Source organism: Mus caroli, unplaced genomic scaffold (genome assembly GCF_978045245.1).
Source record: "Mus caroli unplaced genomic scaffold, Mus_caroli_1 scaffold_12, whole genome shotgun sequence".
Classification (NCBI taxonomy): domain Eukaryota; kingdom Metazoa; phylum Chordata; class Mammalia; order Rodentia; family Muridae; genus Mus; species Mus caroli.
This window is the reverse complement of record NW_028227267.1, coordinates 4512853-4539261: the sequence shown is the minus strand read 5'-3', so window position 1 is coordinate 4539261 and position 26409 is coordinate 4512853. Positions and strand designations below refer to the sequence as shown.

At 38.4% G+C, this 26409-nt stretch overlaps 1 protein-coding gene across 5 annotated transcripts in view; it reads left to right on the top strand.

Annotated features, from left to right (window-relative positions):
- Positions 1-26409, top strand: part of Slc4a7 (solute carrier family 4 member 7) — a 92569-nt gene that overhangs the window by 55006 nt on the left and 11154 nt on the right. For all 5 annotated transcript variants that reach the window (XM_029468782.2, XM_021181295.3, XM_029468783.2 and 2 more), the window contains 11 exons: positions 240-414; positions 3498-3631; positions 4680-4925; positions 8804-8909; positions 10188-10349; positions 12189-12302; positions 13886-14047; positions 14172-14423; positions 17571-17639; positions 20898-21071; positions 25406-25537. In XM_029468782.2, coding sequence (XP_029324642.1) covers positions 240-414; positions 3498-3631; positions 4680-4925; positions 8804-8909; positions 10188-10349; positions 12189-12302; positions 13886-14047; positions 14172-14423; positions 17571-17639; positions 20898-21071; positions 25406-25537 — 1726 coding nt within the window. The remainder of the gene's footprint in view (positions 1-239; positions 415-3497; positions 3632-4679; positions 4926-8803; positions 8910-10187; positions 10350-12188; positions 12303-13885; positions 14048-14171; positions 14424-17570; positions 17640-20897; positions 21072-25405; positions 25538-26409) is intronic.

The window sequence follows — 26409 nt, the reverse complement described above, 5'->3', positions numbered from 1 at the left end:
ACCCTTTTCAGCATATAACCCGTAATATAATATGTTTCCTTTAATTTAATGACATGTATCTCTCCTTAGACATTATTTCATTAAAGTCAATGAGCATATCTTCTATAAGTTATACCATGATTTAAAATTTTATTGACAAAAAAGTAAGCACCAACAGTTTTATGTAGCCCATAGATTTAGTTTGAACTAGTTAGAATCCTCTAGTCTACAGTTTGACGAGTTTCATCTCACCTATTTAGGCTTTTTGGTGGTTTGATACTTGACATCAAAAGGAAAGCACCTTTTTTCTTGAGTGACTTCAAGGATGCATTAAGTCTGCAGTGCCTGGCCTCGATTCTTTTCCTATACTGTGCCTGTATGTCTCCTGTAATCACTTTTGGAGGGCTGCTTGGAGAAGCTACAGAAGGCAGAATAGTGAGTACAAAAGATTGGTAGTGGCCAGGCTCCCAGCTCCTCAGAGGCAAGTGTCTGTATGCATTTGTCTCACTATTCGTGCTTGTATTTGAAGAGTCTCCCCACAGCATTAACCTGTCCCCAAGCAGACTTCCCCCAAAGGTAATTGCTGTGGAAAACATGGGGAGGACATTTGAACAGGAGAAGATGCACAGTTGAGGTAAAAATAAATAAATAAACAAAAAACCAAACATTTGTTTTATCCTTCCTTGCTTCATGAAATGGCTATCAATTGAGTAAGATTTCCATTGCCTTCTGGGGGATGTGTGGGGAGATGCTCTCGGTGGGTCATGGTGGGAAATTTTCCCATGGGAGTCCTCATTCTGTGTCCTGTTAGTTATCATAGGGTCAGGGTTATGGCCCTAGCTGGTGACTGAACTGAGACCATTCAAAACAGCAGAATGTAACGGTAGAGAGGGTGGGATTTTAAAGTTATGTTTATTTTCATTTTGCTATTAAATCTGTTTGAAAGTTGCCAAAGCTTTTATTTGTAATTAAACATGCCCCCTCCCCCTTTTTTTTTCATGTGAATGTAGAATCTAGTTTGCTATATATGCTGATACCATGCTAGGAACTGATTCTTCATAAAATCTTGAATGGCTTATTATGGGAGGTGTAAATATACTTTACTGGCATATAGGTGACATAATTTATAATTCCTGATTTCTATATTTTTTAAATAACATTTGCTATTTAAAGAAATTTTGTATTTTTATAGATAAAATGTAAAAACAATAGCTAAATCTAAATGGCAATAGTTATTCAATTATAAAGGCATATCTTTTTTAGAACATTAGGTTAAAACCTAAAAATTGAAAATTTCTAACTCTCAATTTATTTTTTGTTAGATTCCTTTTGACCTTTGTCTTTAATCCTTGTTTCAGATATACGTTTTTTGTTGTTTTATATTACTGTCAAAATAGTGCTTGTAACTCTGCCCTGCCCTGTTGAAATGTAGCTTAGCTCTTGGAAATATTGCTGCTTGGCTCATGGACTGTCACTGCCTGTCTTCTACTTCTGTCCTTTGATACCATGTGTCTGAGATTATGTTTGGGACTGCAGTAGGGAGAGAGACACATGTAGCAGGGACAACCTAACTAGAAAGATGGGAAATGGTAGCCTGTGTTCGTTGAACTGTTGTGAGAAAGGAGAGCTGTGGAAATTGAAGTTACAGAAATGGAGAAAAGAAGCATTTTATAGAGAAAACAATATGAACGTGGGGTGTTCACTTTCAATGCCCATTATAGAAATGGCATTTAAGGGAACTCATTTTTATAGGTTATATAGTATCAGAAGAAAGTAAATATTGGACCACTCATGTGTCCATGAGGGTTGAAATTGAGGTTTGATTATAGGGAGAAAAGGAAAGGTAGAAAGTTAGCTGATATGTAGAATAGAAGGAGTAAATTGGCCCAGCAATTTAGACAGCCAGAGCTTAGGATGAAGAGGATGGATGCCAAGCAGTTCCACATTGGGGAACGGTAGCTCGGGGATCTTATATGTCTGTGTGGTGCGGTGGGTGGGGATAGTAAAGGCATTGTTTCTGATGCTGGTGGCTACTTTTTTAACCTACAACTTGGGGAGGGGCCTCTAGTTTGTGCTGTCCTGTTTCAGTTGAGTTTTGTGATGTGCTTTTCAGTTTTTGCTTTGTTTTTCTGAATTTCATGTAGACATTTTCACCTTTAACTCAAACTCATCCTAAGCTCAATTTTAAAATGTACATATTTTAGTAGAATTAAGGAGTTGGTGATGAGGACCTGTATTTTGTAGTAAAACCCTATTTTTTTTTAAAAAAGAAAACATTCTTTACACTTAACATATTATTAACATGGCTGCTCACTTTTTTTTTTCATGTTGCCAATAGTTCCATTATATATATATATATATATATATATATATATATATATATATATATTTACTTTGTTATTCTGTTTTAGATGATGGTGTTAGACTTGATGGAGAGAATTGCTCCAATTTTGTGATATGCCCTAAGTAACAGACAGGGTTTGAAGGTGCCTGTACAAGCACTAATAGAGTTATAATTACCATCACCCCCACTTAAAGTGAGAGAGCTTAGACTGGAAACAAGATGTCCCGCAGTTGCACCCCGGGCCCTGGCCCTGCAGGCTTCCAGGCAGCCCCATCTCGCCTGCTCTTATGCTCTCTCTTGTTTCAGGACCTTTGTTTCTTACTACTTCTTGTCTTGCCTTTATCAATCCTGGGCCTTCTCCTTTCTGGATAGCATATCCCACTTGGCTCTGATGTTTAGGAATGGTAAATTCTTTCCCTTTTTCTCTGACCTTACCCTTTGTCTAGTATCATAGCGCATTGTCATTGCTTTACCATCTAACCTCTTTTGCCAGGCTATAATTAATGCTGATAGTGAAATCCAGTATTTTTATATGTTCCTCTGAGCTATTGTCCTGTTTTATCTCATTTTGATGGGTTTTAATGATAAATTACCTAACATATTTATAGTTTTTGTGAATTTTTTTACACATCCCCATCTACCTTGTTTATGTTACCTATATCATTCTGAAGTAAATCAGTTAAAGCTGTCATTCTAATTTTCAAAAAGTATATGGAAAGTTGCTTTTATAGAAAACTGAGAAAAGGTCACACATTTACCTTCTTTTAATCACCATATTGAGTAATGTGCTTTTTATTTTCAGAATAAAAATTACTTACTTCAGTCATATAAAAAAATAACACATGCTTTTCTGCTTGCATAGGCTTACAAATAAAACAGCATGGATGAAGCTGAAGCCCCATATGTCTCTCTTTGTGCCTTGATTCTTACTGTATCAAGTGTTGAATTAAGGATGGTTGCTAAAAGTTCAATTAAATATGCAAAATAAGGGAATTTTCTTGATGTACGTGATATATGTGTAATTTCCCGTATATATGACTTAGTTTGAAAGCACAGCACTGTCTTTGCTTTGATTTTGTAACTACTTGGCTAGTATCCATGTTTTCAGATGTACTATAGTAGGTTAGACATAATTTTTTGATGCATTGCTTTTGTTTATTTTCCCCTTAAACAGAGTGCAATAGAGTCTCTTTTTGGAGCATCATTAACTGGGATTGCCTATTCATTGTTTGCTGGGCAACCTCTAACAATACTGGGGAGCACAGGTCCAGTCCTAGTGTTTGAAAAAATTTTATTTAAATTCTGTAGGTAAGTAGAAAGTCTCATCCCCTGTGTTTGTATACTTATTAAATATATGTTACATTGAACTGTTTGTGAACAACATTTAGCTGTATTAACAATATGTGTATCTTCAGTGTCTGTGTTTTTTATGTGGTTGTCCTATCAAGGTTCCTATTACCATTCCACCCCAGTAATGTAGAGATGAAGAAAAATAACATTGGCCATCAATGCTAATCTAATAGATTGGAGTAATGACAAAGCAAATCATTTGAGGAACAATAAAAACTCCTAGTGCTAGCAAAATTAAACCTGTAAGATGTTTATCTGAGCTACTTGTTAGGCTAAATGTAGGTCTTACAAGAGGAAGTTTACGGTGAAGTACATCTTGAAAGCCAAGGACTCAAAGCCATCAAATTGCAGGGTTAGTATCTATGGCTTAGGCTGTTGGGCATCATGGACATACTATAGGTAATAGACTTTGAATTCAGCATTAACAATATTGTTTCCTATATGACATGTGCATTTGAGTCTTTTAACCTGAAACAACGTAGACATTTGAATATTTGATTGTTGTAATTCTTGTGCTCTGCTTCTCTGCTCACTCGATAACCTGATTATAATTTTGACGTGGTATGCTCCACTGACTAGTAATCAATGATATGACTTAAAGTATAGCCTTTCTTGTTTGAAATTAACTCTGTAGGCATAGTGGTGGCAAGATACTGCGGTAGTGGTGTCTTTACCCTACTGACACATACAGATTCTTTATCTTCAGAGAAAGTCAGCTATGGTTGTTTTAGTCTGTTGTTTGTTGCTATAGCTGATTGCTGACGTGAGGTCTAAGGGGTTATTCCCATATTGCCGAGCATATTCTCACTGTAAATCTTGAATAAAGTAACCAAGTCTCCAGTTGAAGCAAAAGACACAGAGCTTCATCTCATCATTACTTGGCAATTTGGTAATTGTGATTTTTAAAGGGATCCTGTGTTTGTGTTTTTACTGCTTGTTATGAAAAACTTTAGGTGCAAATCTGTGTGTACATGGTGATCATGTCTCCACTTATATTTCGAAACAGAGATTATCACCTTTCCTATCTATCATTAAGAACCAGTATTGGTCTGTGGACATCTTTCTTGTGCATTGTATTGGTCGCAACAGATGCAAGCAGCCTTGTGTGTTACATTACTCGGTTCACAGAAGAAGCTTTTGCGGCTCTCATTTGTATCATATTCATCTATGAAGCTTTGGAGAAACTCTTTCATTTAGGAGAAATATATGCATTTAATATGCACAACAACTTGGATGAATTGACCAGTTACACGTAAGTGCTTCTATTTCATCCTCATGTTAAAATATATTTTTTCTAAGATACCAGAGCGTAAGAAAGATGGACTTTTTTATTAAATAGCTGGTATAGACTTTTAAGTTTTTAATTGTAGTACTCAGGAGACTGGAGGCAAGAGGATGTACCATAAGCTGAAGGTCCACCTCGGCTACATAGGAAAAAGAAAGAAAATGGAATTTTTGCAATGTAGTATTCATTGTATGTAGCTGTATCTGGTAATTGAAATATTTACTTCAGATTAAATTTTGGTAAAACATTCATGGGTAGAATTATAGTTGATATTTATTTACTTTTGTTTGTTAATGTAACTACCAACTTTCCATAATCTAGAGTTACCTGGGAAAAGAGTCTCAATATGATACTGTCTAGATCAATTTGGCCTTATGAGCATGTCTGTAGAAGACTATCTTGATTACATTGAGGCAGGAAGACCCACCAACTAAGGGGGTAGCACCATTCCCTATGCAGGGGACCTTGGAAGTGAGCTGAGAACTGGTATGTGTATGCTTCTTGACTATGGATGCAACATGCCTAGCTTCTTCAAGCTGCTGCCACTATGACTTCTCCATAGTGACAGACCTGGAACTGTGAGCTAAAACAAACCCTTTCTCCCCATGTTGTTTTTGTCATGGTATTTTTTTACTTGAGCAATAGGAAATGAAACTAATACAACTGAAATAACAAAGTAACTGAAGTTTGTGGAATTGGGTTGGCAAATTTAAATGTTATTAGTCAGGGTTCTTCTAAAGGAACAGAACTGATAGAATGAAAAAAAAATGTGTGTGTTGGGGGTGGGGTGAGGGGAATGGGAGTGATTTATTAGTTTGGTTTATAGGATCCATTCTATAGCGGAGAGCCTGAGAATCTATAGTTGTTTTATCTGAGAGGCTGGCTGTCTCATCAGTCCTGGGCGGGTGTTGTAGTTCTGGAGAATTTCTAAAGGGCTGCTGAACTTCATTGTACACTGAAATCCGAAAGAAGTTGGTTCTAATATCACCTCAGTGACAGTGGAGTGCAGGCAAGCAGGCAGAAAGCAAAGCTCTCCTTTTTCGTGTCCCTTTCTTTAGCTCAGCTGCCACCAGAAGGTGCTGCCCATATTTAGAATGAGTCTTCTTGACTCAGATAATCTGGTCAAGAGAACTTCACTAGAGTGTTCAGCAGCTTGTGTTTTAGTTGATTCCAAAAGTAGTCAAGTTGAAGATTAGCCATCACAATTGGCAATCTATGTTCTATGTATTTTCCTGTATTCTTTAATCACTCTTGGGTATATGGAAGGATGTACAGTATATTTTTTGTACCCAAGTATTCCTCACATTTTTTTTTTCTTTTTTGGTTTTGGCTTTCATTTTTTTCAAGACAGGGTTTCTCTTTGTAGCCCTGGCTGTCCTGGATCTCACTTTGTAGACCAGGCTGGCCTGGAACTCAGAAATCTGCCTGCCTCTGCCTCCCGAGTGCTGGGATTAAAGGCATGCACCACCACGCCCGGCCCTCACGGTTTATATTATTATGTTGTTAATTTATTGTGTTGTTAATTTATAGAATGTTCAACAAATGTTCATCTTTAGTACATAGCCCTAACCCTGCTATCGAGAAAGGTATTTCATTAGTACTTTTTTGTGTCACTGATGATGGAACTCAGGGCTTTCTTTGTATACGGTAGGCAAGCTTTATTACTGAACACCTCCAGCCTTTCATTTGATTATCTTTAAAAGATAAGGTCTCACTATGATCTAGCTACATAGACCTGGCTGGACTTGAACTTTGCCTTCAAGGTGCCATTCAATTCATTTTGGTTTTGCTTTTTTGCGGGTGGGATTTTATACATGAGTACTGTATTAACAGCATTTCTACCCAGACTTTCCCTCCTCTTCCTCCTCTAACTCTTCCCGTGTCCATTCTTCTCTTAAAATCATTCTCTTATTAACTTCTATTTATATATATATAATATATGTGTATGTGTGTGTGAATATATATATAACTCATACATACTGACACACGTGTATATAAATATAACCTGCTGACCCCAGTTAATACTGATCAGGGGATTTGTCAGCCATTAGTTGTCTGTGGCTCTTCTAGAGGAAGGGTCTTGTGAGATTACCTTCATCCCCAATGGAATCTCTACCAATGTCACTGTGGAGGTCTTTACTGTATTGCTAAGATTTAATGGGTACAGCTTTCGTTCTGGTATACATGCAGGTTGTGTTGTAGATGCCTCTCAAGTCCATGATCTCATCAGCTGAAGGTTATTGGCTAGGTTCTTGTTATAAATCCCCTCTGACTGAATGGGAAACGAGAATTTTAAACTTTAAAATAAAAGAACATTTGGAAAGTCATATGTAGTGGTTATGAAGAGTTGCAGATATTGGGGTTGGGGAGATGGCTCAGTGACTAAGAACACTGGCTGCTCTTGTAGAGGACCTGGGTTCAAGTCCCAGCACCCACATGGCAGCTCCCAGTAGTCTGTAATTTCCAGTTCCAGTGGATCTGATACCCTCACACAGACATACAGGTAAACACCAAAGCACATAAAATAAAACAGTTTCTAAAAGTTGGAGATACATAAAATTAAAGTCAAATGCTACTGAAGTTGGATCTGCCTAGGATGCCCTCTTTTCTAACAATTGTGTGTGATGCAAATGTGGCGCTCCACTCCATTGACTTGCAAGGAGAAATGTAAGCTTTAGAACACAAAAGTGTACTGGAGAGATGGTTTAGTGAGTGGACTGTGCTTGCTGCCAAAACTGACACTGGAGTCCATTCTCTAGGACCCACATGGTGGAAGGAGAGAACTGATTCCTAAAAGTTGTCATCATTTAACCTTTACCTAAGTGTGGTGGTGTGCCTTCTTTCTGCACACTAAGTAACATTCAAAACTTTGGGGTGGAGGTGCGGCAGTCTGGGTATGGTGACTCATATCTGTAAACCTAGCATTTAGGAGTCAAGACGATTAGGAGCTCAAAGCCAGCCTTCAGTAAATTTGATTGCAGGGCTACTTACGGCAAACAAACTCAAAATAAACAAAAACACAAGCTTGGTATTTTGGCATTTTCAAAGTGGTAGTTGAATTAGTTATGGACTGCTTTCTGATCATCATCATCTATCACATCTGAATGTAAAGCTCTTTTATTTGTAGAAGAGTTTTACTGGCTAAGAATTTAGGTAGTGATAGCCTGTCATGCCTAAGGCTCTGGGTTCCATCCCTAGCTGCACCAGGGGGAAATTGGTTTCTTATCTTTTGTTCAGGTTGCCTAACTAGCAAAGGATGACTTTGAACTCTTACTCCTCCTGCCTGTGCCTCCAGGGTGCTGGAATTGTGGTCTGTGCTAACAACATGCTAAATATAAGTTTAAGATCAAAGACAGAGCAGGAGTAGAGCAATGGTGCTGTGGGTTTGTTGGCATTGAAAGACCACAGTTCAACCTGCCATGCAGAGCTGGTTCCCGGGCACACAAGGCTACACAAAGAAACCCTGTCTTGTGCTTGAAAGCAAGGGAGAGCTGTGGAGGCAGGCCAAGGAGATAAGATTGTGATAAAAGTCTTACTGTAAATGGGTGTCTTTTTTATCCTTCCCAAATGTTATATTTAATCATGGTTTTTAAGTAAATTTGTCATTGACAGACATTCTCTTTTTTTCTCTTTTTTCCTCTTTCTGCCTCCACTGCAGAAAACAAATTCTTTCTTTATAACTCTTGATTTGGGGTACCCTGCTTCTGCTTTCTATTTCATCTCCTACTCTGCATGTTTGCTACATGGAAGAAATGCTGAGATATTTACCACCTTGTGCAATTGATTTAGAAAAAAATAAAAATTAAGTGTAGGATCCTTAAAATTTTATTCTGCTTATTTTTCAGATGTGTATGTGCTGAGCCATCTAACCCTAGCAACGAAACCCTAGAACTGTGGAAGAGGAAGAATATAACAGCATACAGTATTTCCTGGGGAAACCTTACTGTTTCTGTAAGTATATTAGGGATTGAGAAGTATCTTAGGTCTGTGGGAACCTGGCTTTTATCTCTCTCTGCCTGTTGTGTTTTAGAGGTTGTCTCACATGTAGCTTGTACTGGCCTAGAATTTGTCGCAGTCTTCCTTTCTCAGCCTCCCCTCTGCTAAGATTCAAAATCTTAGTCCCCATGTCCAGCTTTTCTCAGCCTTTTCTGATTATGCTTAACTTTCCTTCTTGATAATGAATATGTAGATTGTTTTCAAAATACGTTGTTCTGTTATTTCAATTGTTATTTATCTCCATGTGAGTGGGTGTGTACATGAGTGCAGATACTCACAAAGGCTGAAAAAGGTATTAGATCCCTCTCAGACTGGAATTTCAGGCAGCCATTTCTGCAGCCATTGTTGTATCTGTTTGTTTTAAGTGGTGTGTCAGGCCTCAGACCACTGTTCTCAACCTTCCTAGCGCTGCAACCCTTTAATACAGTTGCTGACCCCCACCATAAAATTGTTTCATTGCTACTTCAAACTGTAATTTTGCTACTGTTATGAATCATAGTGTAAGTATCTGATGTATGATGCCCATGGGAGTCTTAACCTACAGGTTGAGAACTGCTGCTTATACCCAGGACTGCACATGTGCTAGGCAAGTGCTTTACTGCTGAGCTATAGCACCAGGCCAGAATGTGGTGTTTTCATTAAAATTTTAATGACCACTTTGCTGCTCATGAAAGGCGATGTTTTAATCAAATCAGAGCTAAATTGATTGGTTTTTTTTCCCTGCTTTTTCTAGGAAATGGGTGATGGGTTAAGTCTCATTTATTCCAGGTTTGGCATCACATTATAAATAGCTGAGACTCACCTTGAATTCCCTGTCTGTCTGCTTCACTTTGAGAGAGATAAAGATTACAGATGTTTGCCACCATTCCTGCCTCCCGTTGTCTTTTAAGGAAGTGCTTTATCCATGCTCCACTCAGTATCTGTAGAGACTGCAGTAGTGATTTTTAAACCTTCCATTCAAACACTGCAGTAGTGGCCTACAGGGATGCAGAGGAAATGTTTCATGAGCCTTCTCTAAATGGAACATGTGGTCAAAAGAAAGGAGAAAGTTGGTGAAATGTTCTATGAGTGATTTTGATAGGAATATTATATCTCTACATGATGATGTATAGTTAGCCTAACAGAAGCTCTCTAGGTAAAGCATGACATTGACATCTTAGATCCAACCATGTTCATGAGTTGGATGATTGAATACTTGAAAGTCTTCATCTCCTTCCTCTCCTGCCCATTCAGGAGTGTAAGACCTTCCATGGTATGTTTGTGGGATCAGCTTGTGGGCCGCATGGGCCTTATGTTCCTGACGTGCTCTTCTGGTGTGTCGTCTTGTTTTTCACGACGTTCTTTCTGTCTTCATTCCTCAAGCAGTTTAAGACCAAGAGATATTTTCCTACCAAGGTAACTGGATTGAATTTTGGTAATACTTTTGTTTTCATTTATTTGGTTTATTTCAAAGCAAGAATTTATTATTTAAAGTTAGTGCTTTATGCTAAATAGTTAAAAGAAATTCCTTTTAGTAAAAAATAATATTGGCCAGGCATGCTGTCACATGCCTTTCATCTCAGCACCTGGGAGGCAGACACAGACAAATCTCTGAGTTTTGTGGCCATACTGGTCTACAGAGCTAATTCCAGGACAAAGAAACCCTGTCGTTCACACACACACACACACACACACACACACACACACACACACACACGGATATATCATATCCGAGCCCATAGGAGGCAGGTAATAGTACTGTGAGAAAGTGGAAGGAACCCTGTCGTTCATACACACACACACAGAGACACACACAGACACACACACACACATACACGGATATATCATATCCGAGACCATAGGAGGCAGGTAATAGTACTGTGAGAAAGTGGAAGAAACCCTGTCATTCACACAGACACACACAGACACACACAGACACACACACACACACACACACACACACACACACACACGGATATATCATATCCGAGCCCATAGGAGGCAGGTAATAGTACTGTGAGAAAGTGGAAGAAACCCTGTCATTCACACACACACACACACACACACAGACACACGGATATATCATATCTGAGCCCATAGGAGGCACGTAATAGTACTGTGAGAAAGTGGAAGAAACCCTGTCGTTCATACACACACACACACACACACACACACACACACACACACACACACACGGATATATCATATCCGAGCCCATAGGAGGCAGGTAATAGTACTGTGAGAAAGTGGAAGAAACCCTGTCATTCACACACACACACACACAGACACACACAGACACACACAAACACACACAGACACACACACACACAGACACACACACACACACACACTGATATATCATATCCGAGCCGATAGGAGGCAGGTAATAGTACTGTGAGAAAGTGGAAGAAACCCTGTCATTCACACACACACACACAGACACACACACACACACACACACACACACAGAGACACACACACACACACACAGACACACACACACACGGATATATCATATCCGAGCCCATAGGAGGCAGGTAATAGTACTGTGAGAAAGTGGAAGAAACCCTGTCATTCACACACACATACACACACACACACACACACACACAAGGATATATCATATCCGAGCCCATAGGAGGCAGGTAATAGTACTGTGAGAAAGTGGAAGAAACCCTGTCATTCACACACACACAGACACACACACAGACACACACACACACACATACACACACACACACACGGATATATCATATCCGAGCCCATAGGAGGCAGGGAATAGTACTGTGAGAAAGTGGAAGGAACCCTGTCATTCACACACACACACACAGACACACACACACACACACACACACACGGATATATCATATCCGAGCCCATAGGAGGCAGGTAATAGTACTGTGAGAAAGTGGAAGAAACCCTGTCATTCTCACACACACACACACACACACACACACACACACACAGACACACACACACACACACACACACACACACACACACACACACACACACGGATATATCATATCCGAGCCCATAGGAGGCAGGTAATAGTACTGTGAGATAGTGGAAGGTAGTTGTGATGTAGTGAGTTGTTTCTTAGGTTTTGGGATGAGATGGACATAAACTTATATAACATTGTTAATTATTAAAAGTCTCATCCATGTATTAGTGATATTTTATGAGAAAGATATGAATTATATAGAAAGGATAGGAAGTAATCCTGTTTATATCATTGTAACCCCTCTACTATAGGTACGATCAACAATCAGTGACTTTGCTGTATTTCTCACAATAGTAATAATGGTTGCAATTGACTACCTTGTAGGAATTCCGTCTCCTAAACTTCATGTTCCTGAAAAGTTCGAGGTAAGTATTAAAACATTGGCTATTTGGTTTTGAAAATACCAAACTACTTAGCGAGGAAAGGGCTTGAACCCAGGACCTTGTTCTTATTAGATAAGAGCTCTTGTGAACTGCACTTCTCAATTTTCCTTTTGCATTGACAAATATAAATTTAAATTTTAGTATCTCTTGTCCTTCAGAGTACAAAATCCTCTAATTCACATCTATAGTGTTTTTTTCTAAGAATCAGTTTCATGTTACATCATTGAAATGTGTTTAAATCTGGTAAGGTGCCAGATTTTTGTCAATAGTTGTTTGGGCCAATTCTGACTCATGGTACCTTGCCGTGACGTCACCACTGACTTACAGAATCTAACACAAGGTAATTTAGGAGTTGGTGCCAAAGAGATTTATTTCACCATAGATAGTGTACATGGGGCCGTGTTAAAGTGTTCTAGTTTATTTATCTAGTTATATAGTTATTCTAGTTTATTTATCTTGTCTCGGCATGCCAAACCTTGTCAAAACACATTCTCTGAGGTGGGCACTGTGATGCATGTCTGTAATTCTAAACTGAGGAAGTGGAAGCAGAAGACTTGTGAGTCCGGCGTGGACTAACTAGTGAGTTCCAGGCTGGCCTAGACTGAGTAGCACCACCTTGTCTCTTTATAATAAACAAATTTAAACAAACAAAACCAAGAGTTCAACTCCAAAATTGTCTTGGAATAATCAACCTCTGTTTATAATACTTTAGCAGGTGGGCTTGTCCGGGTGGGCTGTGCTCTGGTCATCCTTACACTTTCCACATGTCTCGTCATCTCGTGACTTTGTGGGGGGGCAGTCTAGCTTCATTTACCACCCTGGACCGAAACATTTGGAGTAGTAATCTTTCTCTTCCCCACTTCTATTTCGTGTCTTCCCTGAAAGGAACTGTATTCAACACCACAGTTGTCATCTTAGGACTTGGAGGGGTTAAGAAACTTCAGGTTTAAATTCAGAATGGAAAACCATACATGTCACTTTGGCAAGTCTCAAAAAGGAAAACATTTATTTGGGATACAGTTCAAAGGTTTAGTCCATTATTGTTATGATGGGAACATGGTAGTGTGCCGGCAGACATGGTGCTAGAGGACTCGAGAATTCTACATCTTGATATGCAGGTGGCAAGGAGAGACTGGGTGCCCCACTGGTTGTGTAGCTTGAGCATAGGAGACCTCAAAGCCCGCTCATATAGTGACATGCTTCCTCCCACAAGGCCACATATCCTAACAGTGCCATTCCTTTTGGGCCAAGTATTCAAAACACATGAGTCAATGGGGGCCATTTCTAGTCAAATCTCTACCATAGTGTATTCAGTTACAAGATTGTCTTGAATTGAAGAAGAGGGAATAGATACCACTCTTTATAAAGAGCGGGCAAGTCCCATGACAAGGGCATACTACTAGGCACAGGATCGATTTCTTCTGTCTTTGTGAATAACTTGCCACACATCCTAATCCAGCCTTTTTTCTCTTCCTTGGTATTTTATGGAATAGATCCACTTATGTGCTGTGGAAATTTAATACAATAAAGAAATAACCTTTTTTCTTATTTTTAAACTTTAATAGCCCACTGATCCAAGTAGGGGCTGGATCATAAGCCCTTTGGGAGATAACCCTTGGTGGACCTTACTAATTGCAGCAGTCCCAGCTCTCCTTTGTACTATTCTCATCTTTATGGACCAGCAGATCACAGCTGTAATCATCAACAGAAAAGAACACAAACTCAAGGTAACTCTGAAAGCCTTCTTTAAGGGCCTGCAATAATTTCCATAACATTCTCCCTTTATAATTAATTCAGAATTTTAAAACGAAGGAACAATCTAGACTTACAAGTGTCCATTTCCCTCTTCAGAAAGGAGCTGGCTATCACCTTGACTTGCTTATGGTTGGTGTCATGTTGGGAGTCTGCTCTATCATGGGCCTGCCGTGGTTTGTGGCTGCAACAGTGTTGTCTATAAGTCATGTCAACAGCTTAAAAGTAGAGTCTGAATGTTCTGCTCCAGGGGAACAGCCCAAGTTTCTGGGAATTCGTGAACAGCGAGTTACAGGGCTGATGATTTTTATCCTGATGGGCCTCTCTGTGTTCATGACTTCAGTATTAAAGGTAAAACCCTTGTGGCAGTGTTCAACAATCTTATTTACCTTAACATTTATACTTAGCTGTAAAGAAATAAAACATTGTCAACTTTTTTCACCTGTAATTTAAAAATCCATAAAAGTTTAAAAATACCATTTGGCAGTGATTTTTCTTGTGTAGTAAGCATGTGGGTTTATAAATTATAGCTTATAGATCCATTAGTTACAGTCTGCAATTAGAAGTTAATCAACAGGTGGCTAGACCATAGTATCGAAAGTAATCGAACAATATGTACCAAAATTGGTTTCTTTAAAGTACTGTTAATGAACTTAATATGTTCTTTATACATAATGTGTTTCATTATAGAGCACATAAAATGAAAGTAGCAAATAAACACTAGAAAACAATAAAACAAAAACAAAATTACCAGTGAAGCATATAAGAAATTTTGGTAATCACATTTTTCTTATGTTCACATTTTGCAGATGTATATCCTACAGAAAATAGGGATTAAAAAAAAATCAATTGTGTAGCAAAGTATCTAGTCTGAAAGTTTTTATTTATCATGTAAAAATCCAATTCCATATTTGTCTTTGCTTTTTTATTTTTGTTTTAAAGAAAATGGTTGAATAAAAGTTGACCGCATTTCTACAGTTGACGAGACCTGTGTGCTAGCGTTAAAGGATGTTCTTTATTGTTGGAATTTCTTGGGCTCATTTCATGGAGTCTTTACCAGTCTCGTTAAGTACCAAGTGTCTATGAACGACTTGCTGTGCCCTTAGGCATGGGAGGGAGCAATAAATAGGATACAGTGTTGTTTTCATGTAGAGACTCCACAGCCTATCAATGAAATTGATAGGTAAACTAACATTGCAGTGATGTATAGTACTGATTGTATTTTAAAGGAACTTGGAGACAAGAGAAGTATTTTATGTATTCTTTTGGGGGTGAGGGCCCATTGAAGCGCTTTGAAATTTTCCCCTTACATCTTTTCTAATGAATTATATGTTGTATACAAAATAAAACTCAACTTATTATGAAGAACACTTTAAAATAAAACGCAGACTCGATATTGATTTTTCACTTTTCAAAAATAATTCTTCACAGACAGTTCTTTCAACTTAGTGATTTAAATTAAGAAAAAAAAATGTGTGTGTTCCTGTGTACACATGTACAATAGTGGGAATATGAAGGTCACGGAATAACTTTTAAGAATCAGTTTCTGACCTTCTATAATTGGCTCGCTCCAGAGACAACACTAAAATTTGTCTGGCTTACATAGCAGGGCTTTGACTTACAGATCCATTGGCTGGTCCTCAGTTCTGTTATTTAACTTAGTCTGGTAGAATTGAGTATGGAGGCACATGTCTATAGTCCTAGCAGTTGGGCAAGGATAGGGTGCAGATGGGACGAAAACAGAATTGTAAGTTAAAGCTAGCCTGCACTACATAGCGAGTCCCAGGCTATGTTAGGCTCAGTATGAGACCCTGCATTGAAATACAAGGGCAGGCAAGATGGATCAGTCAGTAAGGGCACTTGCTGATGCCAGGTTTGACAAGATTACTTTCATGCTCAGAATGCACATACTGGAAGGAGATCTGATTACTGCAAGTTTTCCTTTGATCTCCACATACACATCAAGATGTGCATGCGCTTGTGTGTAGGCATGCAAGCATACACACACACACACACACACACACACACACACACGAAGGAAGAAAGGAAGTAAGTTCGCTGTTCTGGCAGTTATCGTCACTGTAACCTTAAGTACTATTATAATTACATTTTTACACTTATGTTTATGTTTCCTAGAACAGATTTTCAAAGTCTGCTCAAGGGCATTTTGGAGCCTCTACCATCCCGTCGGGATTCTACCAGGGTCTTTCATTCTAAAGGCTACATATCTGTGAATGGCAGGGATTCCATGTATTGAATTCAAAAGAGGCTGTTGCAGCATGTTGTCATATACTAAGTACAGGCACAAATTGAAGACCCTTTTTGTTTCCTGCTAAGCAGTACTAAAGAGGATTACAAAATGTAAAACAATGCTATTCTATAATTACACTTTGTTTTAAAAACTATAGATTTTCATAAAATTGTGTTACTGTGCCTGTCTCAATTGGTGAGGTGCTTGCTGTACAGGCATAAATCGTGAGTACAGATCCCCAGCACCCATGAGTAAAGAGCCTGACATCCTGTCACCCTGGAAGTGAGGCACATGCGTCCTCTGAGATTATTAGCTAGCCAGTTTTGCCTAACTGATGTGGTAAAGGGCCCTGTCTCTAGATGTGGTAAAGGGCCCTGTCTGTCTCTAGATGGTGATGGTGATTAGTGGTGGTGGTAATTCTAAAGGACTGGACATGCTGACACACTCCTTTGATCCCAGTATGCAGGAGTAAGGAGAATCTCTGTGAGTTCAAGACCAGCTGGTCTACAGAGCAAGTGCACGACAGCCAGGACTCTGTTTAACGTAGAAATCCTGCCTTGAAAAACAGTTAAACACACAAATAAGTAAATTAAATAAAAAGGTAGAACATGATGGAGGAAGGCACCAGGCAGTTCACATCCACATATACACAAGTGTACCCCCTTCACAATGTTCTTTATGCCAGCTTATCGTGGTAATTAATATTATTGCTGTTATTTTTAATTTGATAGTAGCTATTTAAAATATCTTTTAATTTCATATACACAGCCAGGTTTTCTTACAGCTACATGCCAGGATGGGGGTTTGGAATTTGTGTGCTGGAATGTTTGAAGGATATTATTAGCAAACCCTGTTCCACTGCAGTGGTGCTGGGCAACAGTATTTTAGTACTTTAGTGAATGGTGATGTGTCAGCTACTTTGCTGAATGGTGTGTTTGAAGAAATTTAATTTGTACAGCAAGCTGAAGCACAGAAAGGCTGTTTTTTAAACTGTTTACTGGAGTGCTCTTGCTCCTCATACCTGAGCACAGTCCCTTTTAATGAATGGTCTGTAGATCAACTGCCTCTCAAATGTATCATCAATACACCTATTTGCTTCTTTCTTGTTGGAATGTTGGCCCAGTCCTTATCACAAAAGAACTTTTAGTTCTGTCACCATAGTTACTCATCAAATATATTTCTGTGCACTTATTACTGTAAAGTTATTTCAGAATGATGAGTCCTAATTGTAGAAATTTTATTTACAGTTTATCCCAATGCCAGTTTTGTACGGTGTTTTTCTTTATATGGGAGTTTCATCGTTGAAAGGAATTCAGGCAAGTATTTAATAATGGAACTATTTAAAAATTGCAAACGTTGTATTTGTGACTATTTTTGGTCTGGTTGCATCAAATAGACATTTACTGAGTAATTATTGCTCATTATATATCTTACCCCAAAGAATGAGATGATTCTCACCTCCTTTTACTAACGTCCAATGAAAGGTCACATATCTGCTCTGCTCGGTGAAGACTAGTGTAGTGAGGGTGGACCAAAGGGTCAAGATGGAAAGACCTGGCTTTTATAAATGTGTATGTCACAAGGAAGACTAGCACAGAGATTTGTTTTCTGTAATTCTTAAATGATGACTGATGGAAAGGGGGACCAGGACGTTGAGGCAGTAGGGTTCAGTGGAGGTTATGCAGTAAGGGGACTAGAGCCAGTGATCACCATGCTTTGTGGAAACAACCTGCTACAATTTACTCAGGTTTATACAGACTTGAATAGAAACTGTGTAGATTAGCAGTGATTCCCACAGTGGCTGCTGCTTCTTAAGAAAAACCTCTGTTCCAAGGTCACTCATTGATGTAAAGGTAGCTGTCAACACTTCCCAAAGCCAGCAATTTTTTTTCTTTTTTTAAATCATGTCAATATCTTAGTTAGGGATACTATTGTTGGGAAGAGCTACCATGACTATGGCATCTCTTATAAATGAAAACATTTAATTGGGGCTGGCTCACAGTTTCAAGTCTGTTGTCGTCATAGTGGAAAGCATGGTGACAAACAGGCAGACATGGTACTTACTAGAGTTCTACATCTTGATCCATAGGCAGCGGAAGTAAATGCCACACTGTGCCTAGCTTGAGCATCAGACAGCAAAGCCCACCCCCTAGTAACACACCTAATCCAACAAGGCTACACTTGCTAATAGTGCTACTCCATATGGGCCTATGGGGCCATTTTTATTCAAACCACCACATTCCACTCCCTGGCTCCCAGAGACTTGCAGCCATATCATAATGCTAAATACATTGAGTTCAACATCAAAAGTCTCTATGTAGAGACTGTAACAGTCTCAAACTTGTTCAGAGTCTCTTCTGAGACTAAATGTAACCTCTTAATTGCAATATATAATCAAAATGAAAAAGCAGATCACATACTTCTACTGTACAGTGGAACAGGATATACATTATCGTTCCAAAAGTGAGCACAGTGAGGAAACACTGGAAACCAGCTGGGGTAGGAACTCGGCATCCCCATGGCTGATGTCAAAGCGCTCTGCAGATTTCCAACTCCTGTCAACTTTGTTGATGGATGGCAGCACACTACTTTCTCTTGGGTAGCTTCCACTCCCTCTAGGCAACTTTCCTCAGTAGATATCACACAGCTCTGCCATTTCCAACATTTTTGGGGTCTCCAAGGCAATTCAGGCTTTAACTTCACAGCTTCACATAGTGGTCTCTCTAGGCCTCCATACAGGCACACCCTGGACACATGCTAGGCCTCATGGACCTTCCTTAGTCCTGGAAGGAGAAGTTATAATCCCTTTCTTCTATCTTTGACTTTAAAGCCAGACCCATGTGGCTGAAACTGCCAAGTTCTGCAGCTTGCTGGGGCTGGTACATTGCCTCTTCATTCAGGCCTCTTTACCAGATTTCTGTTTTTGATGGTTTCCTTCAACTGCCTAGGCTTGGCTGTCCTGAAACAGACTAGCCTGGCATTCTGAAATCCACTTGCCTCTGCTTTCTCAGGACTGAGATTAAAGGCTGTTGCCACCACGCCCAGCTCTAAGGTTTCCTTTCATTCCTTTTAACAGGTTGGAAGGTTAGGTGGGTGGCAATTTGCCCTGAGGCCACCAATCCCTTTATTCCATTTTTCAGGCTTTTCTTTAATCTTTTTTTTTTTATCTCCATCCCCCTTCCTGGTGTTCCTTTTCTCCTCGAGTGGTACATTTTGTATGTTTACATGCCCAGCTTGCTCCTTTTCATTATAAGTATGTGTAAGCATGGCCATAGCCACTAATAACCAAGAAACACAGTCAATGCTAAGCAATCCAGACCTATCCTCTAACAGAGCTTGATCCATAATTCTTCAACTTAGCTTCTGGCAGATTTTTTGGCCAAGAAAAGAAATGCATATACTATTCTTTTTTAGTTCTTATTCTTTTCGTAAAAACCTCTTGAGTTCAAATCACCCTTGCACCACTATCTTCAGTGTTCCTACTACTTTGGCCCGTTAAGCTTCGCTGCTTTTCTAACTCAAAAGTCCCAATCTCAACATTCCTCTAAACAAAAGCATGGCCAAGCCTCTTAAAGCAATACCCCAGTTCCTGGTACCAACTTAGAGGGTCTAAGAGGGTTTCAATGCTGTAAAGGGAGCCAAAGACCACAACAACTTACAGTGTCTTAGAGGGTTTCAATGCTGTAAAGGGAGCCAAAGACCACAACAACTCTTATTAAAGGAAAACATTTAGTTGGAGGTGACTTACAGGTCAGAGGTCCATTGTCAGCATAGTGGCAAGCCTGGTAGCAGGCAGGCAGACATGATGCTAGAAAGGTAGCTGAAAGTTTTGCATCTTGATCCATAGGCAGCAGAAGTGAATGCCATGCTAGGCTAGCTTTTGAGCATCAGACCTCAAAGCCCAACTTCTCTTCCAACAAAGCCACACCTCCTAATAGTGACACTCCCTATTGGCATATGGGGGCCATTTTCATGCAAACCACCACATCTACCATGGGGAAGGAATGATGATACTATCTTATTTACTTAATTTTTATAACAGTTTTGTGAGGTCAGTAGGTTATTTCCAGGTCATAAATGAGGAAATTAAATTTCAAAACATGCAATGGGTGATTTGCTGATTTCTTTTCATAGCCTTAGTAGTATTAAGCTTAGAAAAACCTTAGAAGACTGTTCATATTTAATTTTACATCCTGGAAACAGTTCAAGGAGATTCAGTGCATTTGGAACTTGACTATATAAGATACATTTATCCAAATATTATAATTTTGAGGCAGGCCTACCCTCATAGGCTAGCTTGAACCTACAATAGTCTTCTGCCTCATTGTCAATAATTGTATGATTACTGGTATAAAGCACCAGCTGTCTGCTTTGATCGTATTTTTCTTTCTCCTTTCTCTTTATATCCAGAAATTCTTGCCCAGAACATTGTTCAGTACTATTAGAGCATACCCAAGATCTTATAGTTTCATATAAAATACACACACACACACACACCTAAAAATTATTATTTCTTAAATAGTTAAGATTTTTTTGTTGATGGGTTCTTTTCTTTTTCTTCATTACATGTGTAGTTTTTTGACCGTATCAAGTTATTTGGAATGCCTGCCAAGCACCAGCCCGACCTAATCTACCTCCGCTATGTCCCCCTGTGGAAGGTGCACGTGTTCACGGTCGTCCAGCTGACCTGCCTAGTCCTGCTGTGGGTGATCAAAGCCTCTGCTGCTGCAGTAGTATTTCCCATGATGGTGAATTTTTCAAATTTATTTTGTTATTAATTCATAGTGGAATTATTTTCATTGTAATGTTTAAAATATTATAATTGGCCCTGAGGAAGAAATGTATCCTATAAATATTTGAATTATTTTTAAAATATTGATGAACTGTTTCTAATTATAAACTAGTACTTTCCATTTTGAGTATTCTCATATTCTGAAGTTGTTTATTTTTAATATTTTAGTTCTTGGACTGGAGGGCTCTATTTTCTAAGTAAATCTGGTACTTAGGATGTTCATAGAACAAATGTGATAGGCAGATGCATAAAGCAAAGCAACTAAACTATCTTGGCTTTGAAGTGGGATTCTACAATGTGTCTTTTTCAGAAATTGACAGATCTAAAGGTTTAAGACTTAGGCAGGCCATAGAGGATATCAATAAGTCATAATTCACATAATTCATTAAATCACCATTCAATATTATTATTTTTTGCCCAAGAATTATGCAGATAGGTAATATTTGTCTTTTTATGAGTACTATATAAAAGATAGTGATTTAGCTTACAAAACATTAAAAGACTCAATTGTTAAGGCCAGTGAGTAATACTTCCTGATTGCAGTTAAATTTCATGTCAGTTTGAAACTATTAAAGTATCCTTACAGATTTATAAATTAAACCCTATACAAAATGCCAACCTAAAGAATCCTATGGACTTAAGGAAAAAAACATTATAATAAAATGTTTCTGAAGCTTTGAGCACAGGTAGGGTTATATACTCGGAGGAAGATGTGCACTATACATAGGCTTTACTATCTACTAAGGCAAAATAAATGTAGTAAAAACCAGTAGTAGACCAGTCTCTCCCAAGTCTGGGGTAAAAGAAAATGAGAGAATAAAGTGTTTATGTAAGCTCAAGAAGAAAAGAGATGTAGCCACAGATGCACAAGAGACTCCAGTGGACTTCAGTACATTGGACACCTAGAACACAGGGGTCAGTGAATATTTCTCTGTAAAGGGGCAGATAGTAAATACTTTAGGTTTTGTTGCTCAGGAGAAGATTCTGTATGTACTTGAATAATGTAAAGGAGAAATACATTTTTATAATTTGTTCCTTATAAAATTAAAGGAGTGGTCAGACTTTTTTTTTTTTTTCATGCAGAAGTACTAAAGAGAAGGATGACATTCTCTTTCACTGAGGGAACATTTCACTCTGTTCAGGTTCAAGGTCAATACTGCATTTATTGCCAAAGTTGGGGGTGTTACTCAGTATTGCTTAGAATGTGAAAAGATGGCATTTGATTTTTAGCAGTGAGATAAAGAAGGAATAAAGAAGGAAAACAGAAAAACCTCTATTCTCAGAATTATTCTAAAAGTTTTCTATTAAATTCATTCTTGGTTCATGAGCTCTACAAAAATGGCTGTTGGCCCATGTTTAACCTAGGGCCTATGACTTGCCATTTCTTAATCTATAGGAAGTGGGTTATTACTGTTCTATGTAATGAATTTTCACTTGTGGGCCAAGCAGAGGGTTAAACCAGGGCATAGTCCAGATGCAAGACGAAACCAAAAAAGTAGCTGAGAATACTAGGCTCAGGTTGGTGAATGTTAAAAGTCAGATATTGATCATATTTCTAGAGATAAGGAAAAGGTAGAAATTTTCCTAAGGAAACACTAGTAAGGGCTCAGTATTAAACCTAGTGAAGTTGTGGAAGTATCTATAGTATCTTCTTATTTAAATGTAACCAGCTTAAAATGCTAGCAGCGTACAAGCTTAGCACTATTAATTAGCATCATATACCATAATAAGGCAGAGAGTGATACTTGAGCATCAAAAGGAATTATCAGCATATATACTCACATAAAGAAAAGAGATGGAGAACCTTACTATTGGTAACAGTTGGATTTTGAGTATCTGGATAAGAACACCAGTAGTATTAGATAGTATCTACCTCAGTAGTAGTGTTTAACATGGAAAATAACAATCTTATAGTAGTAGCTAAACTCTAGAAAATGTCTAAGTGTAAACTGAAATAAAAGGATTAAAAATGAGACACATTTTTTAAAGAAAAAATAAGCTTTGTAATATACTTGTCAATTTTTGCACTTTTTTTTTTTTTTTTTTTTTTTGCAGTTTCACAATCCTTGTGTCTTAAAACTACAAAAAATTACTATGTACAAATTCTGGAAACTGAAAGTGTGAAGTCAGGGTATAGGCTCAGGATCACCTTCTGAAACCTGCAGGGAGTCCCCCTTTCACTGCTTCTTAGGTTCTTTGCAAGGTAGCATGGTGACAATCTGAATTGTCCCAGCATGTCTCTGACTTGGTTTGCACACGGCGTGACCATTTTATAAGGACACCAGTCAGAGTGTTGTAGTTGCTTGCACTACTCTTAACTCCATCCACCTTAATTATCTTAACTATGTCTGCAAAAACCCTTTTCCACACATGGAAATACTGGGGTTGTAGCTTCAACTTGTTTTTAGTAGGGGACAGAATTGAACAGGAAGTGGGATTTGGAGTTCATAAAGTCCTAACAATAGATTGCAGTGAACTTGAGTGTTATAAAACCCCCATTCTTTGAAGTAGTATGTGTAGATAGGATGTAGCACTAAAGCATGACTTTTACTAGTTTTATTTGAAATGTGTGTCATGATAATGATGGTTGTATTGTGAATCAGAAAAATTATTTTAAAAATTGGAGAAAGAGAAGTGGGGGTGATGTTTGGGATGCAAATTAATTAACTAACTAGTTAATTAATTTTTAAAAGAGATCTAAAATATTAGAGAAAAAAAAAGTCAGGTTTTAAAAACCCGGCTGGGAAAAATGTTCTGTATCTTCTGAGTGTGGAGTACATGGGTATAATTGTCAGGCACGTCAAACTGTATAAATATTATTCCTTATTATTAAAAGTTATGTTTTTGTTAAAAATCTAGACTTAAAGAAAATAAGAAATCAGATAAGTATAATTAAGAATGGAGTTTTAATGTCTACTTCTCTATGCTTCCATCATATTGTCTGTTAAGTCCACACAGTGTGGAACTAGCATAACAGTGAGTAATAAGACCAGAAGCAGACTGATGGGGCGAGGGGTGTGTGTGTGTGTGTGTGTGTGTGTGTGTGTGTGTGTGTCTACATTGCAACTGGATTATTACCATGGACAGATTATCTTATTATAGGTGGTCATTTTGTTCATCAGGAAGTTTAATATATGATGTTGATAATTAACTGTCTATAAGGTAACCTCTTATTAAAAAAGAAATCCTGGGCTGGTGAGATGGCTCAGTGGGTAAGAGCACCCGACTGCTCTTCCGAAGGTCCAGAGTTCTAATCCCAGCAACCACATGGTGGCTCACAACCATCGGTAATGAGATCTGGCGCCCTCTTCTGGAGTGTCTGAAGACAGTTACAGTGTACTTACATATAATAAATAAATCTTTAAAAAAAAAAAAAAAGAAATCCTGCATGAACTCAAAATTTAAGAGGTGGAAATAGAGTTGTAGTAGGAAAATATCTTTATCCCAGTAAGAAAAAAACTTTTAAAGAAGATGGGAAAACTTACTGGTAAAAGCATGATAAAGATATTTAGCCATGTGAAGTGTTTTTATGTAAGAGGAGGTATTTTGAACAGTACAGAGTTGAAGAGTTGTACTTTGAGCCAAGAGAAAGTATTTGTAACACAAATAGATGGAAGGTTTCGATCTAAACTAAATGGTGCTCTAAAACGTTTATGAAGAGAGTTACTTTTAAATGAGGAGAAAACAAGGAAAGATGAAACAGTGAGGAAAAAAAGCCAGTCCCATCTGCAAACAGTCACAGGAACTGTTACAGGATAGCAAACTACGTACACCCTTCCTCATTGAAAACTAAAATGCCCCAGTACAGGTACAGAGGACTGCCAGGGCCAGGAAGTAGGAGTGGGTGGGTAGGGGAGCAGGGTGGGGGGAGGGTATAGGGGGCTTTGGGGATAGCATTTGAAATGTAAATGGAGAAAATATCTAATAAAAAAATTAAAACAAAGAAAACTAAAGCTCAGACCTGAGACCGGGTATTCTAATGCAGTATCAAAGAGTTGCAAAGCTTTTTTTTTTTTTTTTTTTTTTTATGATAGGTACTTACATAAAGTAAAATCTTTATTGAGAAGGGCAGAACAACTTTTAGGAAGATACAAATAAATAACTTTGCTTTTTAATAAGTGTGAACTAAATTTGGAGTGGGCAGAGGGCTTCTGAGACAGGATTTCTCTGTAGTGTAAACAGATTTTTAAACAAAATGAATGCAGCATTTCCTATTGTATTTACTTTAGCAAATTTGCTCTATTTCTCTCAGTGTATGTATTATGTTTCTGTCTCTCCCATCTTCTTCAGGTTCTTGCATTAGTCTTTGTGCGCAAGCTCATGGATCTCTGTTTCACAAAGAGAGAACTCAGTTGGCTTGATGACCTCATGCCAGAAAGTAAGAAAAAGAAAGAAGATGACAAAAAGAAAAAAGAGAAAGAGGTAAAAAGGCATCCCTTCGTTCAAGGATTTGTACCATTTAGCAGATCCTCAAGGAACCTTAATGAAACACAAGCCATGCTGAGTATTCCATTTTCCTGAAATGAGGCAGAGGGGTGGCAGAGTTACCCATTTCCCCACCTTGCATAGTCTGGAAAACTAAAAACAAACAAAAAATAAGATTTAGCAGTACTAAAACATCACACAATAATTTTATGACTGATTTAACCTTAAATACCGTAGGTATGTTACTGTGTAGTACAGTAACAGTATTTTAGTGGTCTGACATACACTAATGAAGTGTAAATGTGTTTAAGAATCTTCATCTGATAAAAGCATTTACTGTACAAGTACAAGGATCTGAGTGTACAGTCCTTACCTGCATCCAATTTAAAGGCAGAGTGTAGTTGTTTGTACCTGCAATTGCAGCCCTCTGGAGCCTGGACAGGAAGCATAGCTCCAGATTCAGGAAGGGACAACTGTATCAAAGCAGTAGATGGGAGTGTGATGGTCTTAGTTTGGTTTTTATTGCTGTGAAGAGACACTATGACCAAGGCAACTCTTATAAAGGAAAACATTTAATCATCCTGGTGGCAAGCACAGCATCCTGCAGGCAGACATGGTGGTGGAGGAGCCCAGAGTTCTGCATTTTGATCCAAAGGCAGTCAGGAGAAACTAGATTCCACAGGTATCCAGGAGGAGGCTCTCTTCCACACTGGGTGGAGCTTGAAAGCCTATTCCCACTGTAATATACTTCCTCCAACAAGGCCACACCCCCTTTCCATATGCCAAGCCTATTTAAACCACCACAGTTATGGAGCAAGACACCCATAATTAAGCATACATCCCTCGAACTGTTGTATGCTTTAGGACAG